This window comes from Siphateles boraxobius, unplaced genomic scaffold (genome assembly GCF_051911475.1).
Source record: "Siphateles boraxobius isolate OS27281-9 unplaced genomic scaffold, OSU_SipBor_1 12, whole genome shotgun sequence".
Classification (NCBI taxonomy): domain Eukaryota; kingdom Metazoa; phylum Chordata; class Actinopteri; order Cypriniformes; family Leuciscidae; genus Siphateles; species Siphateles boraxobius.
Genome location: NW_027508722.1, coordinates 35,389,721 through 35,403,238, shown reverse-complemented (window position 1 = coordinate 35,403,238; position 13,518 = coordinate 35,389,721). Strand labels below are relative to the sequence as shown.

At 38.1% G+C, this 13,518-nt stretch overlaps 1 protein-coding gene and 1 long non-coding RNA gene across 2 annotated transcripts in view; one reads left to right on the top strand and one right to left on the bottom strand.

Annotated features, from left to right (window-relative positions):
- Window positions 1-1,089: 1,089 nt before the first annotated feature.
- LOC143727017 (uncharacterized) overlaps window positions 1,090-13,518 on the bottom strand; it is a 122,339-nt gene continuing 109,910 nt past the window's right edge. The window contains exons 9-14 of the mRNA XM_077219258.1: window positions 8,802-8,846; window positions 7,424-7,642; window positions 7,057-7,329; window positions 4,988-5,266; window positions 3,384-3,626; window positions 1,090-2,862 (exon numbers count right to left, since the gene is read on the bottom strand). Of these exons, the coding sequence (XP_077075373.1) occupies window positions 2,648-2,862; window positions 3,384-3,626; window positions 4,988-5,266; window positions 7,057-7,329; window positions 7,424-7,642; window positions 8,802-8,846 (1,274 nt within the window). The 3' untranslated portion in view covers window positions 1,090-2,647. The remainder of the gene's footprint in view (window positions 2,863-3,383; window positions 3,627-4,987; window positions 5,267-7,056; window positions 7,330-7,423; window positions 7,643-8,801; window positions 8,847-13,518) is intronic.
- LOC143727353 (uncharacterized) lies at window positions 7,302-7,772 on the top strand. Its single transcript, XR_013199471.1, has 2 exons — window positions 7,302-7,431; window positions 7,588-7,772. It is a non-coding gene; the product is annotated as an uncharacterized LOC143727353 (long non-coding RNA).

Genomic DNA, 13,518 nt, shown 5'->3' with positions numbered 1-13,518 from the left:
TATTTTTAATTTGATTAATCTATTCTATATTTTTTTTAAATAAAATTCGTAATTTAAATCAGCGTAAATCAATTCCTACCATGCTGTATACATTAATTTTAATAATTTAATCAATGAATTGTATTCATATATTTCATGTGTGTTTGTATAGTTTGTAAACCCCTTATATATATCGAAATATCATTGCAATTATGATGAAAGTGAACGTTGATCTGAGCTGTCAAGCTCCAAACTTTTCATAAAACATCCTGAGACTTTGAATATGGTGTGTGAGTCATATGAACTGCTGTTATGATGCTTTATGGCTCTTCCTAAGCCGGAGAGCTTCGGTCCTGATTCATTATAATAGCATGCATTCAAATGAGCGTCTTTTGTGCTCCACAGAAGAAAGTAAATCATTCCGGTTTGGAACGACATGAGGGTGAGTAAATGATGACACAATTTACATTTTTGGGTGAATTATTCCTTTAATATAAATCATAAAGCAGATCCCATAGAAATGAAGTGATATTTCTGTGGTTCTCTCTCTGAATAATTAAGATAATATAGTCACTTATGATGAAATCTCTCTGTAGAAGGACAATCTTGTAACACATTACTGCGGTTTGTGTCTTTTCCTTTCTTTTTGTTTCTTGGGGTTTGTTTCCTACGTACTTGTTCTATGTTGTGAAATGAGAATGTATAAAAAAAACTTGTGATAAAGCAACTTGTACGATTAAACTTTATTATTGTGACTATTATTATCATTGCTTCAGTTCAAACAGAGAGACTCCTGATCTACAGCACACTAAAACTACTGCTATATCGTTATTTATAATGTAAATGTATTTCTACATATGTATTACTACATACATTATTAATTTATATTAAATAGTAATTAGATACTTAGAATAATATTTTTTTGTGAGTGTGTATATTTACAGTAGTAGGTAGGCCTATTCTGGGAGTTCTTGATCTGCATTTGGGATTCACATTTATAATATCTGGTGTATTATTATGGTGATAATGTTATGAAGGGATCCGTTTCTGCGATCCATAAATGGTGGTCAAACTAAAGATGCAGACGTCAGTAAGTAATGAAAACCATGGTTTCATTTATAAAAAATTTAATTTGAACACTTAAAATTATAAAAAGATAGAAAGAACAAAAATAAATACAAGATTTTTTAATAGTCTGAATAAGTTATTAAACATGAATAAATGCAAATGCAAATACATCAAAGTCTCTTTCTAAAAGTGGCGTTTACTCTCCTGAGCATCTCCACGTATCCCAAAAGTGACAAATTTCATTAGCAATTTGAAATTATAGTTGTAATCTGCATTATATTAAAGGGATGAAATGAAAATTCGCTCATGATTTATGCCTTCCACTGCGCTGCAGTTTCATAACGTGCTGACGGTACCTCAAGCGTGAACCCGAGTGTGACCGATGGCCGGGCGGGATGAAAGAAAAATATAGTGAAAAATAATAGTTCAAAAGAATCATATTTTTCTCTCACACACCTTTTATTTATAGCTTCAGAAGACATTGATTTGTCAGCTTGGGTCATTTGGTTTACCGTAGTGTTCACTTCGTGTGGTTTTTGAGGAGTCGACTTCGGAGGTCCATGCATTGTATTTGTAAATATAAATGATGAAATATAAAAGATTAAACAGAGGCTATTATAACTTCATTTATTCAAACATTAAATATTGAAGAAGAGGTTGAGTAAAAATGAATATGAAATATATTGCATACATTTAGCAGAATGCTCTTTTATATTGTTCATTTTTTGAGCTACGGACACTGAATGGGTTTTCTCGGGCTAAATATAACGTTACTTGACAGATATTACAAGCTGTTTTATTGAGATCTTTTTATGCTTGAAAGTGATTACATGAGACATGAAACATTTCGGCCTGTATTTTTCAACATACCTTCTGATGTTCATTCATGTTTATGCTATAACTACTAGTAAAGAGAGATGATCAGTTTCCCCTTAAAGGGATACTACCCTGCACAAAAATCCCAGCGCCTCCAATTAAGCTAAACTAAACGAATGGTCCACCGATGTACGAGTTTTATGGGCCGTTCAGACAAAAAACATTAATATATTTTTTTAAAGAATGAGGTGTATCGGCCCAAAAAGCACGTCGGCCCACCGGGACAGTGCCCGGTATGCCCGATGGTCAGTCCAGCCCTGCTTCACCGATTAGCATTAAGCTTTGTATCAGTAGAAACCTGGTAGTATTTTCGATTGACCGTGCTTCCCTCCCCTCATGTCCCGTGAGACGAGAGATTTCTGTATTGTGTGTCTGGAAAAAAACCTCTTATGACGCAAAAATCATTTAGCGTCATCTGAGGATTTTTTGGCCAGAGGCTAGAGACTACAGCCAGTAGTATTGTAGATTATATACAACTCTTTTCATAGGGGGTGGGATCTCACTCAGAATGAGATCTGTGAGTGAGCTTCGGCAGAAGGGGAGAGGTGAACTCATAATTTCTGTTTCCTGTACAGTGCATGCACGGTCAACACAAAATGAACAAATAACTCTCTGAGTCAATGTTCCTGAGTCATATTAAAGATTCGTTTAAAATGACCGACCCATCATTATTCTCCAGGTCACATTGTGTGGTACACCGCCTCCTCCTGCCTCGTAACCCACCTCAGCCTTGTCCTTGCTCTCGGCCAGAATGTGGTAAACTGTTGAGTTGGATTTGATCTCCACCTGTCCTCCTGTCAGTCACCTGATAACTGCCTCCACATTTTCTGCACTTCAGCATCATCAGCACGATCAGCATCACGATCAACACCCCGAGAACCGTCAGAATCACAGTCATCATGATGGACAGCACATTTACAGACTCTGACTCTGATTGTGCTACGACAAAAGTCAACATTAAAATGCATGGAAAATGAAGCATTCATATAGTTCTGTGTGCATGTGTTTTTTGCCCTGAAACTGGGTGTAGCCGATACTTTGAGAACCGTTTCTGCTGTTGATTACCACAGAAAATAAATTAGACTCGTCTCTTACAATAACAAATGGTTGTTGTTTTATTGTCAGGTTATTATCGTTAGACTAAAACCTGAAATTAAGTAATAGCTGGAATGAAGTAGCTGAGATGTAACTTATTTTATTTAAATTAGTTGCAAATTATGCCAAAGTAACATTTCAAATTTTCATTAAGTTTCAGTTGAAGCACTAAAATGACAAAAAAAGTAAAAATTATTAAAATAATTAAAAATTACTAAAACTTCTGAAATGAAATGAAAATATAAAAAAAAACTAATTCAAAATATTAATAAAAAAAATTACAGAATATTAATTATACTAAAATAACACATGAAGTCTAAGTAGCGTGTGTGTGTGTGTGTGTGTGTGTGTGTGTGTTTAGGTACCTTCATAGCTGTAAACTTTGCTGAAACGGGAGAAACCTTTCCCACACTCTATCCGGCAGCTGAACAGTCCTTCTTCCTTCATGGTAATACTGTTTGTATTTTCAGGAAGTCTTCGGCGTGCCAATGAGTCATTAAGAAGTGTGTGATACCAGTAGTAGGACGTGCAGTCGTCAGGACAGTCTTTGCAGAAACACTCCAGACTCTCAGGAGACGTTGGATACACTGTAGTAGCAGGAGGCCCATCTGTACCACACACAAATATGACTTACAAAAGAATTGATTCAGTGGTTGTTCCTGAAACTCAGTTGGTAGGATGTTTACTTATCGTTAGCTAAGGTCATGGTTTAAATTCCCAGTGAATGCGTATCCTGATAAGGATAAAAGCATCTGACAAATTTATAAATGTAACCGCTCTGACAGATTCAGTGAGTAATTTGTTAGACTAATTCGAACAGATTACGAGTGAGTCCTTCTGACTGATTCACTTAAATAATTGACTCATAAGAGTCATTTGCTCATGAATCGGACTATTAGGCTACTGGTGAAGCGGTATGCTTCTTTTTGCCATAACGATTATTATTACTAGTAATGTTTTATAATAATTTATATATAACTGATATATTCATACATATCTCATTTGTACTGCAAACTTAGTGTAAAGTATTATTATATATGAATATTGCTCAAATATATTGTTATTTATTTATATTAGTATTATTGTTATTATTATTAAAGGTGTAGTGTGTGATTTTAGTGGCATCTAGTGGTGAGGTTACGAATTGCAACCAACCAAAGTTACGGTGGTTGACAGGAAAATATGTGATCGTCTGAGACAGCAGAGAGTAGCGGTTCAGCAATATGGTTTCTTTACAAGGATAAATTAAGAAATTATGTTTACTTAATTATTCAGTAAAACTATATGTTATTGCGAATATTATTGTTACTTGTTCATCATTGTGTCAGTGTTTTATTCGCTGAACTGAGCTTGCTTCCTTGCACGAAGAACATAGTAACGAAACGCGTTTGTCCATTTAGGGCCACCGTAGAAACATGCCGGCGCATTTCAATGTAAGGGAACCCGCGGTGTGTATAGATAGAAACTGCTGATTCTAAGGTAATACAAATATAACGGTTCATTAAGTAAGGTCTTTATACACCACTGAAAACTTATTTTTCAAGTTAGTGAGGAAACATGCTCTGTAGCGCTGTGTGTTCGCTGTCGGCTACGGTAGAAACATGACGGCACAATATGTCGACCTCCATAGAAGGGGGCGCCCGCGGTTATGGAGATATAAATGTCTCATTCTAAGGTAATAAAAACATAACGGTTCATTATGCAAGGTCTTTATACACTGAAAACATAGTTAAGGATTTTATATTGCATTTCTGTCAATAGATCCTCAGAAATATTACACATTGCACCTTTAATGTAATCCTCCTTTTTATTATTATTATTATTATTATTATTATATAGTACCACATGGCACTCTTACATGTACAGAATTAAGGAATGCCATGGGACCATATCCAAAAATGCTTTCTAGTACTATCTAGTAGTGGTTGTGTATAAATGAAGGGGTGAGGTGAGGCAGTGTAATGTTTACCTATAACGTTTAACTCCTGGGCATCAGAATCTCCTTCCTGCAAGGCAGCTTCTGCACTGTTGAGGCTGTCCCTGTAGGTGGCGTGACATCTGTACTGTCCGGTATGATCTTGTGTGGCGTTGGTGATGATATATGTGTCTTTCGTTATGTTTGCGATTGGCTTATTATCCTTATAGAAGATGGCAGTTTCCGCTTTCCCCCCCCAGACTGCACACCTGAGAGCCACACTCTCCCCCATCAGTGCAGGAACGGCTGGAGGCTCCAACATCACCCTGAGCTCTGAGACACACAGACACACAGGTCAGACATCCATCATCACTGCTGATGCTTCATTTAAAGATCCCATCATATTGAAGATGGCTTTGAATTCATATTCTGATGACATCATGTTGCCCTGACAGGTGTATTAAAATTTCTGTCTAATCAAATGCTCTCAATAATAGGAGAGATAAGAGACCCTCATGCAACCAAGCAGCAAATCATAGTGTTACTGACATAAACTACAGGCTATTGGCTGTTTAAAGGGGCATTCGGCAACTATTTCAACTTAATAAAACCGTTTAGAAATCATTTGGATGGTTTAATAACCTGTTCTGGTGAGAATGGTGACTTTCCCTGCTCCCCACAACGTTCCTAGGCGGAAAACCAACCTTGCAACATGAGGATTAACATCCCGGTAAGTTGGAAATAGGAAGTCTCGTGAGAAGTGAGAACAAGCGAGAATCACAAACTGCTTTACAGCAATTTGACAAACACACACGCCGCCCTCAATAAAGGGCACAGCTCACACAGCTCCACACGATAAAGTTGGCCGGCTCTGATAATAGGCTGGTTGCACGTGGCCGCCATGTTGGATTTACGATCCAAGTCCAAGACAATCTTCTGTTCGTAAACAGTTGTATTTCATTCATTAATCTGACTATGCATCCGTGCATTTAACTGCCATTTGCTCCTGTGATAGTAATATATATCTTAATAGTATTTTAAGTGATATAATTGATTCTATAAACAACTATAAGAGATCATTTTCGGCTTTCTCCGGCTCCCTGCATTGGCGTAAAGCGAGACCGGAAGTGTCCAACCGCACACTCGCTGATCGTAAATCCAACATGGCGGCCACGTGCAACTAGCCTATAACAAATGCACATGAGCAGCGGTAGAAAGGGGAGGAGGGGCTGCAAGTGAGTTTTCTTGGGACATTGTTGTGAAATATACGCCTCACAGCTGTAGGGGGAGCTTACTGAGAAAACATGCGACAACAAAAGTGAAAATCAGCAAAGAAATAGCTAGAGTTGCCGAATGCCCCTTTAAGAAAAAGGGATTCAACAGGAAATGTCAGCCCTGGAAAAAAATAATCTCAGAATTTTGGGAATTTAATCTACAATGATCAACTTTGTCTGATTATTGAGCAAATGATCAAATGAGTCAATAGTTGCCATACCGTAGGAGTATAGAGCTATAATCCCTGATCTTGGAGAAGTATTAGACTTTATATTGAGATCTGACTTTTATAGACTTTGATATTTTGGCAAGTCTGAGCACAGTTTGAGCTATTGTTGAGATCCACCCTGCAACTATAGAGGTGACAGATGTGAGGTGTCTTTTTCTCAACATCTGAGAATCATTTCCATTTGCTCTCCAGTTTAGTCTCTTGGCTCTTTATGGAAGCTATTGAGAGGATATTGTTTGTAATTTTTGAGAAGGACCTGATTCAAGGAGTCAGAAATCCTTAATCTAAACCAGAGAACATGGTCTGTAACATGACTATTACATTCAGATTTAATTATTGTGAAAATTCAATATACTCTAACATCACTTGCTTAACATGTTCAAGAGCATGTACGACTGATGGGAACTAGTTGGCAACTTGTGGTCAGAAAAAACAACTCTAGGAAATTCAGTGGGATCCAGTGTTGTTTCGGACTCCATTGAATTTAATTGCATGGATACAGATAATCTACAAATCATGGAACTACATGAAAGCGAGTATGACAGAATTAATATTTTTGTATTTCCCTTTAACTAGACAAGTAATCTGAAATACAACAGGGAAAGGAGGAAGGAGTCACCTGTCATTTTCAGTGTCACTGCATTGCTTCGTTGTGTACCGTTCTTGCACCAGAAAGTGGATCTGTTTGCTTCCTTCAATTCTGCAAATATAACAGCCCTCTTCTTCATCTTATCAACAGTGGTTCCTAGCATGAAGGCGCTCTTTCCCCGCAACACAAAACACTTCCAGCCAGTCAGATCATCGTCCACCTGCAGCACCAGGTTTCTTCCATCACCTTTGGTCATCACAGCGCCACCTATAGATGGAGAGAGCTGAGCGTGAGGCTCCAGCTCTGAGAGAGAGAGAGAGAGAGAGAGATGAGGAACAGCAGGAGGAACAGATGATCGTGAGGGAACGTTTAGAGTTATTTAGGATGGTGTTCATACCTTCCACAGTGAGTCTATATGGGTCGCTCTTTGATCCTGCCCGCTCACATTCATAATTCCCGTTGTTTTTGGATGTCACTGCTGTGAGAATCATCAAAGAATCCTGATGTGATAGTGGTATTCCATTAATGAACCATTTTATCGGTTCACCCCCTCCTTTACAGATCAGAGTGACATCATCTCCAACAAACACATCTGGGAACCTCGGCAGGAGAGACACTGAGAGAAAGAAAACAGACGCATAAAGACACGTCTGCTGTAACGCCAGGTTGTCCGACTACTATTGGAAAATACACTGCCCGTCAAAAAAGTCACTGTTTGGATTAAAATAGGCAAATGATTAAGAGTCTATGATTGGATCATTATTGCAGTGATTATTATGTTTCTAACATGTTATATGTTTGGCAACAGTTCTTCTAACCCTAACTGATGGAGTGTGTAGCTTTTCATTTCTGAAACAATCATGTAGGAAAAACATCATGTTCATATTCCAGGATGACAATATCCAGATTCATCAGGCTCAGATTGTGAAAGAATGGTTGTGAAAAGCTTGAAGAATCATTTTCACACATGAATCCAGAGCTTAAACTCAATGAAAGTCTTTGGGATGTGCTGGAGGAGACTTTACAGAGTGCTGGACTCGTGCATTGACAATACACGATCTTGATGAAAATAACATCACAACTTGTCTTTCAACCGAGATGTGAATACATTTTTGGTCTGGACTCAGAGGTGCCGATTCATGTGTGAAAAAGACTCTTCATGCTCCTCACAACCATTCTTTTACAATCTGAGCCTGATGAATCTGGATATTGTCATCCTGGAGTATGGCTGTGATGTGTCTTCATACATGGTTGTTTAAGAAATTTTCTCTTTTTTTGATGTGCCAGAAGTAATCTTGTTAAAAATAAACTTAAACTGCTGGTTTCTAACATTGGTATCATAGAATTTTTTTTTATTATTGGTTATATTATATTTATTGTTGGTACTTATTATATTTATGATTATTTGGTTTTTATTATGTAGGAGCCAGGCTGTCCAGTCTTCAGCGGATACACCCTGTAGCGTTTACGTGAACCTTCTCAAGGAACCACGACAGGGATTACTTTGAATCAGGTTGGAGGTTCATTATAAATGACCCTCAGTGAGGTACTTACTGACACTAGAAACTGGGTGAAGTGATGAGGTCTTCTGCATTAAAGAACTGCAGATCTGCATTTGTTTTTGCTTAATGCTGTGCTTATAATAGATTTGATATAATGATGTTTTGTTGTTTTATGGATCAGGCTGATCTGATCGTCTTTAGGCACTGATCTTTACCACATATACCATTTCAGCTCCTCTGATCTTGTGGACAAATGAAAATGTGTGTATTTACCTGCTGGTTTTTCTCCTTTGTCTTCTCTTATGAGAGCCAACAACACTGTGACATAAAAAGATAAATCAGATTATTTCTGCACTGAGAAACAGCATCTTTAATTTTAATTTGCAGCTTTATTGCTATTGAAATGAGACGGCCGCACTCAGTCAGTTTTGGGTGAATCATGACTCCAGAATGGGGTATTGGTGATTGGCTCACTGGGAAAAGTGCAGGTGCTCCCGATGGCCAGTCTACTCCACAGCCAATCACAGGCCTCGCAAACCCTATTGTTAATGCGACCTGGCTTTGCTGATATTGTGCATCATAAATTGTTCAAAATATTGGCTACAAATACAATAACTATTTAAAATAAATCTTTTAAAATGATCTTTGTAAAAAATTGGCAGTGAAATGCAAATCTGTGTTACGAAATTATCATATTAGTAATATAATTCATATTTCTGTGAAATCTGCAATACAATTGGATAATGTTTTTGGAGAATTTTCAACATTTATCATAATTTAATGTCAATTAACCAGACAGACAAAGCTTATTAAATCATGTGCCTCTTCTGTTGCATGAAAACTGCAAACTGGTTGGTTTTAATTAAACTTCAAAATGAATGTAGCAAATATTAACAGAATCAGAAACCGATTATCAGACAATAAGATGATGCTGCATAAACTCTTGTGTTTTTACCTGACAGTGTCAGCAGAGACCTCATGTCCATCAGCCGAGCCGAGCCGCGTCTGTCAGAAAGAGAAATATTGGGAAGTAGACTTCAACAATAACCAAACAAAAATAAAACAATAGGTAGTTATATTTAAGGTGTTTACAAAATCAAAACAGTCCAAAAATACAATTCCTTCAAATTAAGCTGATGTTCTGTTCTGAGGGGTGGCAATCTGGCTTTGCCGAGAAGAAAGGTGGCATGAGCTAGTCTATGACTATTCTGTAATCAAATTTAGGACAGAGAGCCATTTCACTGAAAATTGTGCAGTTGAACAGATTGTCCAAAACCGCGTGGCTTCAAACATTAGTCAACTGTAAACACATTAATCTGATCCAGACCAGTAACCCATTCAATCCTTGTTGGTCAAGAGCTGGAGGAATCTCATCATTCAAGCTATAAATTGTCCTGCATGATTCCCGTAAAATGAGCTTGACTGGAAGGTACCCGAAAGGCTCATAGACTGAGCCGATCACTGACAAAATCCCACAGCCACGTCTACTATGATTTGCCCTTTACAGAGTACGGACAGTCTTGAAACTGAGAGTGTCTGTCTGCACTCACCATTGGACCCCTAGAGCCCTTTCCATCGGCGGTTGATCTCGCTCCAAGCTTAAGCTCACTGATATTATTTGATCTGTCTTGCTCTGGAACGGATCGCAAGACCTCACAGCTGTTGCCAAACCGAGGGGGCAAATGGATTTTAATGCAGCTTCAAAAAGACAAAATATTATATTTTGTACATTTGATAATTAACCCTTTAAAGCGTACGATCACACCGGTGTGATTAGAGCGTTCAGAGCATCACGTGACCAACTACTAAATTAAAATCTGCGTTCGCGTTCGTCATTTATAAAGTTCTCAATCATATACGGTTTATACTCTCGTCATTTATAAAGTTTTCAATCATATACTGTAAATTTTATGTTTCTTATATTTAAATACAGATAATTAATTAGCATTCATAGTTTGTAAAATATGGAAGTGACAATAATCCTTTCAAATATAATTTGACAATGTGTTTTATTGATATCCGATATGGTAAAAAGTTTATTTTAATCTTAGAATATTGTTGGTACAAAATTAATAGTGCCATAAAGTTGTTGAATATCTTTGTTTTGAAGCTATCCCCCGGTTCTACTGACAAGGTTTAATGTTTAAGCCAGACTAAAATGCATGTTTAGCTGTTTTAACTGAAAGCAACTTGCACTGATATCTTAAAATATGACAGTGATATTGTTTTGTCTCAAGATGCACACCAGTAATGTTATTTTCTAAGGCACGTTTATAAAAGCTACTTAAATGTCCTAATTAAACTAAGGCCTGAACCTGGCTTAATCTAAGCCCTGTCTGTGAAACCAGGCCTTAATGTCATAAGCGATTTGTGCAGAACCATGCCGTGTCAGTACTTATGCTTTAAATTCATTTGTTTCTATAAGCTACAAAATACGTGGGAGACTAAACCGTTGCAGGACTTAATAGTCCTAATATTCTGGAATAGCGACATTAAAAGTGTTAATCGCTTCGATAATTCAAAAGTATAATCGGATATAATGACAAAGCAGTAATTCTTAAAGTGAAAGCTAAAGTAAAGTTTGATTCTATCTTAATAATGATCATCTTTAATAATAGTTACGTTTTTTCCACATGAAAGGGATTATTTTGCCTCTTTGTACTAGATTTTGAACTTCTCAAACGGGCTTTCAAAGTCTATGCTAATCATGAAGGCCCACTGAAGTGCTTTGAAACCTGCAGCATTATTCAATGTGTTGACATAATTTCCACTGAAACAGGAAGACAAGAGGAGACATGTAGAGCAGGTCCTCCCCTTTAAAAAAAAAATAGCCAATAGCATTTTGTTTATATACAGCTGGACCAGAGCCATTGAGCTCTGTAAAGCCACAGTTTCCTCCTAATCTCTTCCATAATGCTTTAAGGCTCGGTTATACTCCAGTTTGGACGCGTACATGGAGGGCTGCGGACAGCACGGACGCGGACTACTTGTATTTATACTGTCTGCTGAGGCCCAACAAAGTCCTTTTAGGCAAGTCATGCCACTCGGCCGCCATCTTGGCAACGCCTCCGGGCAGCTATTTCGGACTAACAAGACCAGGCTCCTATCTAAATGAATGGGCAGAGAGTCAGAGCAGCACTTTAACTGGTCACCGGGACATAAAAACTGCATGTATAGAAACACCAGTAAAATATGATACAAATCGCTGAAAAAGTTTGATGACTTTGCCCCAAAATAAGGTTTAAAATGCCTTTTCCCCCACAGGTTATACTTTTACTACGCATGCGCAAGGGTTCTCTCCCTCTCTGACGTGCGCGTGCTACACGGTTTGAAGCACAGTATGTGCGAGCTCTTGCATGTGCATACAACCGCCATTATTGGCGTTACGGGTTTTCCATATATAGTTGTATTGAGGAAGTGGCATGTCTCTATATAAATAGTCTCTGGGCCCGCTCGGTGAACGCGTTCCACGCAAGCGCAGTAGATCGGCTTTTACTAGCGCTTTCGCGGTTTTAACCTATAATGCTATAATGCATACTTGTCCGCCCTGTTACAAAAAATGGGAGGCACGCGGACGTCCGCAAGGAGCCTCCGCACACACCCTCCGATGACGATTTTTACGTCACGCGGACCCTAGCCGACCCCCTTCGCACTCACGGACGCGGAAAGTATAACACTAGCTTTAGAATATAGCATTCTGTTCAGAATTCCAATGGGTCCAATTCGTTTCGAATCGTGTTTTTGATCAGCGCAGTCAGTGGAGAGAAACTGCGCTCGACTGCAGAATCCGACACGGCCGCCTCGCCATCGAGAGAGTTTTTTGACATAGGTCAGCATGACATCTGAGTAAGGCGGACCAAACTCGGACACATTTCTAACCGGCATGTATCTTGCGGTGATCACTGGACCCGGTGATCGGTTCTGCGCAGATTTTGCTCATCTCAAACAAGCCTTTTCTCTCCACCGACTGCACTGATCAAAAGCATGATGAGGGGAAACGACTGGCTGACGACACAGTTTAATACTCATTGGTTTAAACAACCGTGACGTATTGTCCTCTTTTAAAATATTTGATTTTAAAACTCAAATATCGTGTTTTTTTGTGTATAAATTATGTGTGAATATTCCTAATCTGTCTGACAGTTCTATCTCTCTATGGTGTCTTTTCTATTTAATAAAGACAAACATCCAAAACTAACTTGACTAAACGTGTGGCCCACTACACACATTTCACACGTGATTACTCTCTGGTGTGTCCCTTTTCGGTCCCCACTCCAACAACATATTCAACAAAAGTTCCTATTGTTACATATGGGGTATTTGATTGTTTTCATGTTTCTAAAAATATATAAAAACATGTTCTGTATTAAAGCAAAAATAATCGATAAACACGTCTCTCGAATGGAATTAAACAACAAGCAGCCTACCTTTGGTGTCTTGTTCATCATATTTATTTTCATAAGCAACAAACTTAAATTCTAGAAGAGAGAACTGTCCGACTTGTTTCATTCCTCTTCTCACTTCAGCCGCTATATCTCCAATAGCTCGAGGCTGAATTTAAGGCGAGGCGCATCTTAAAGGAGCCTATTTGGAACACACTAGATAAGCGACTAACATTGTCATACTAAAAGCCAATAACACTTCAATTTTGATTTCACGACGACTAAGATTTAATGCCTTTTCAAACTTGGATTTTGGAGCATGAATTTCACTCATCTGTTACTTTTAGGCTTCAATAAACACTGTTATAGGCTACATAAACACAAGCATTGTCACACATTGCATAGCTAGGCTACAATACATGAACAAGATAAACCATAACACACAATTCTCTTATTTTAAAGTGTGCGCACAACTTTTTAAGTGGCCGTGCAAGTTTGCCAAGTCAGTTTGGTGGTTCATAATGTTGTAACAAATTATACCTAAATGTTCCACCGTTTGTGCAGTCCGTTTATGAAGAAATAGCGGCGTCTTCCTCTTGCAGCTCTCG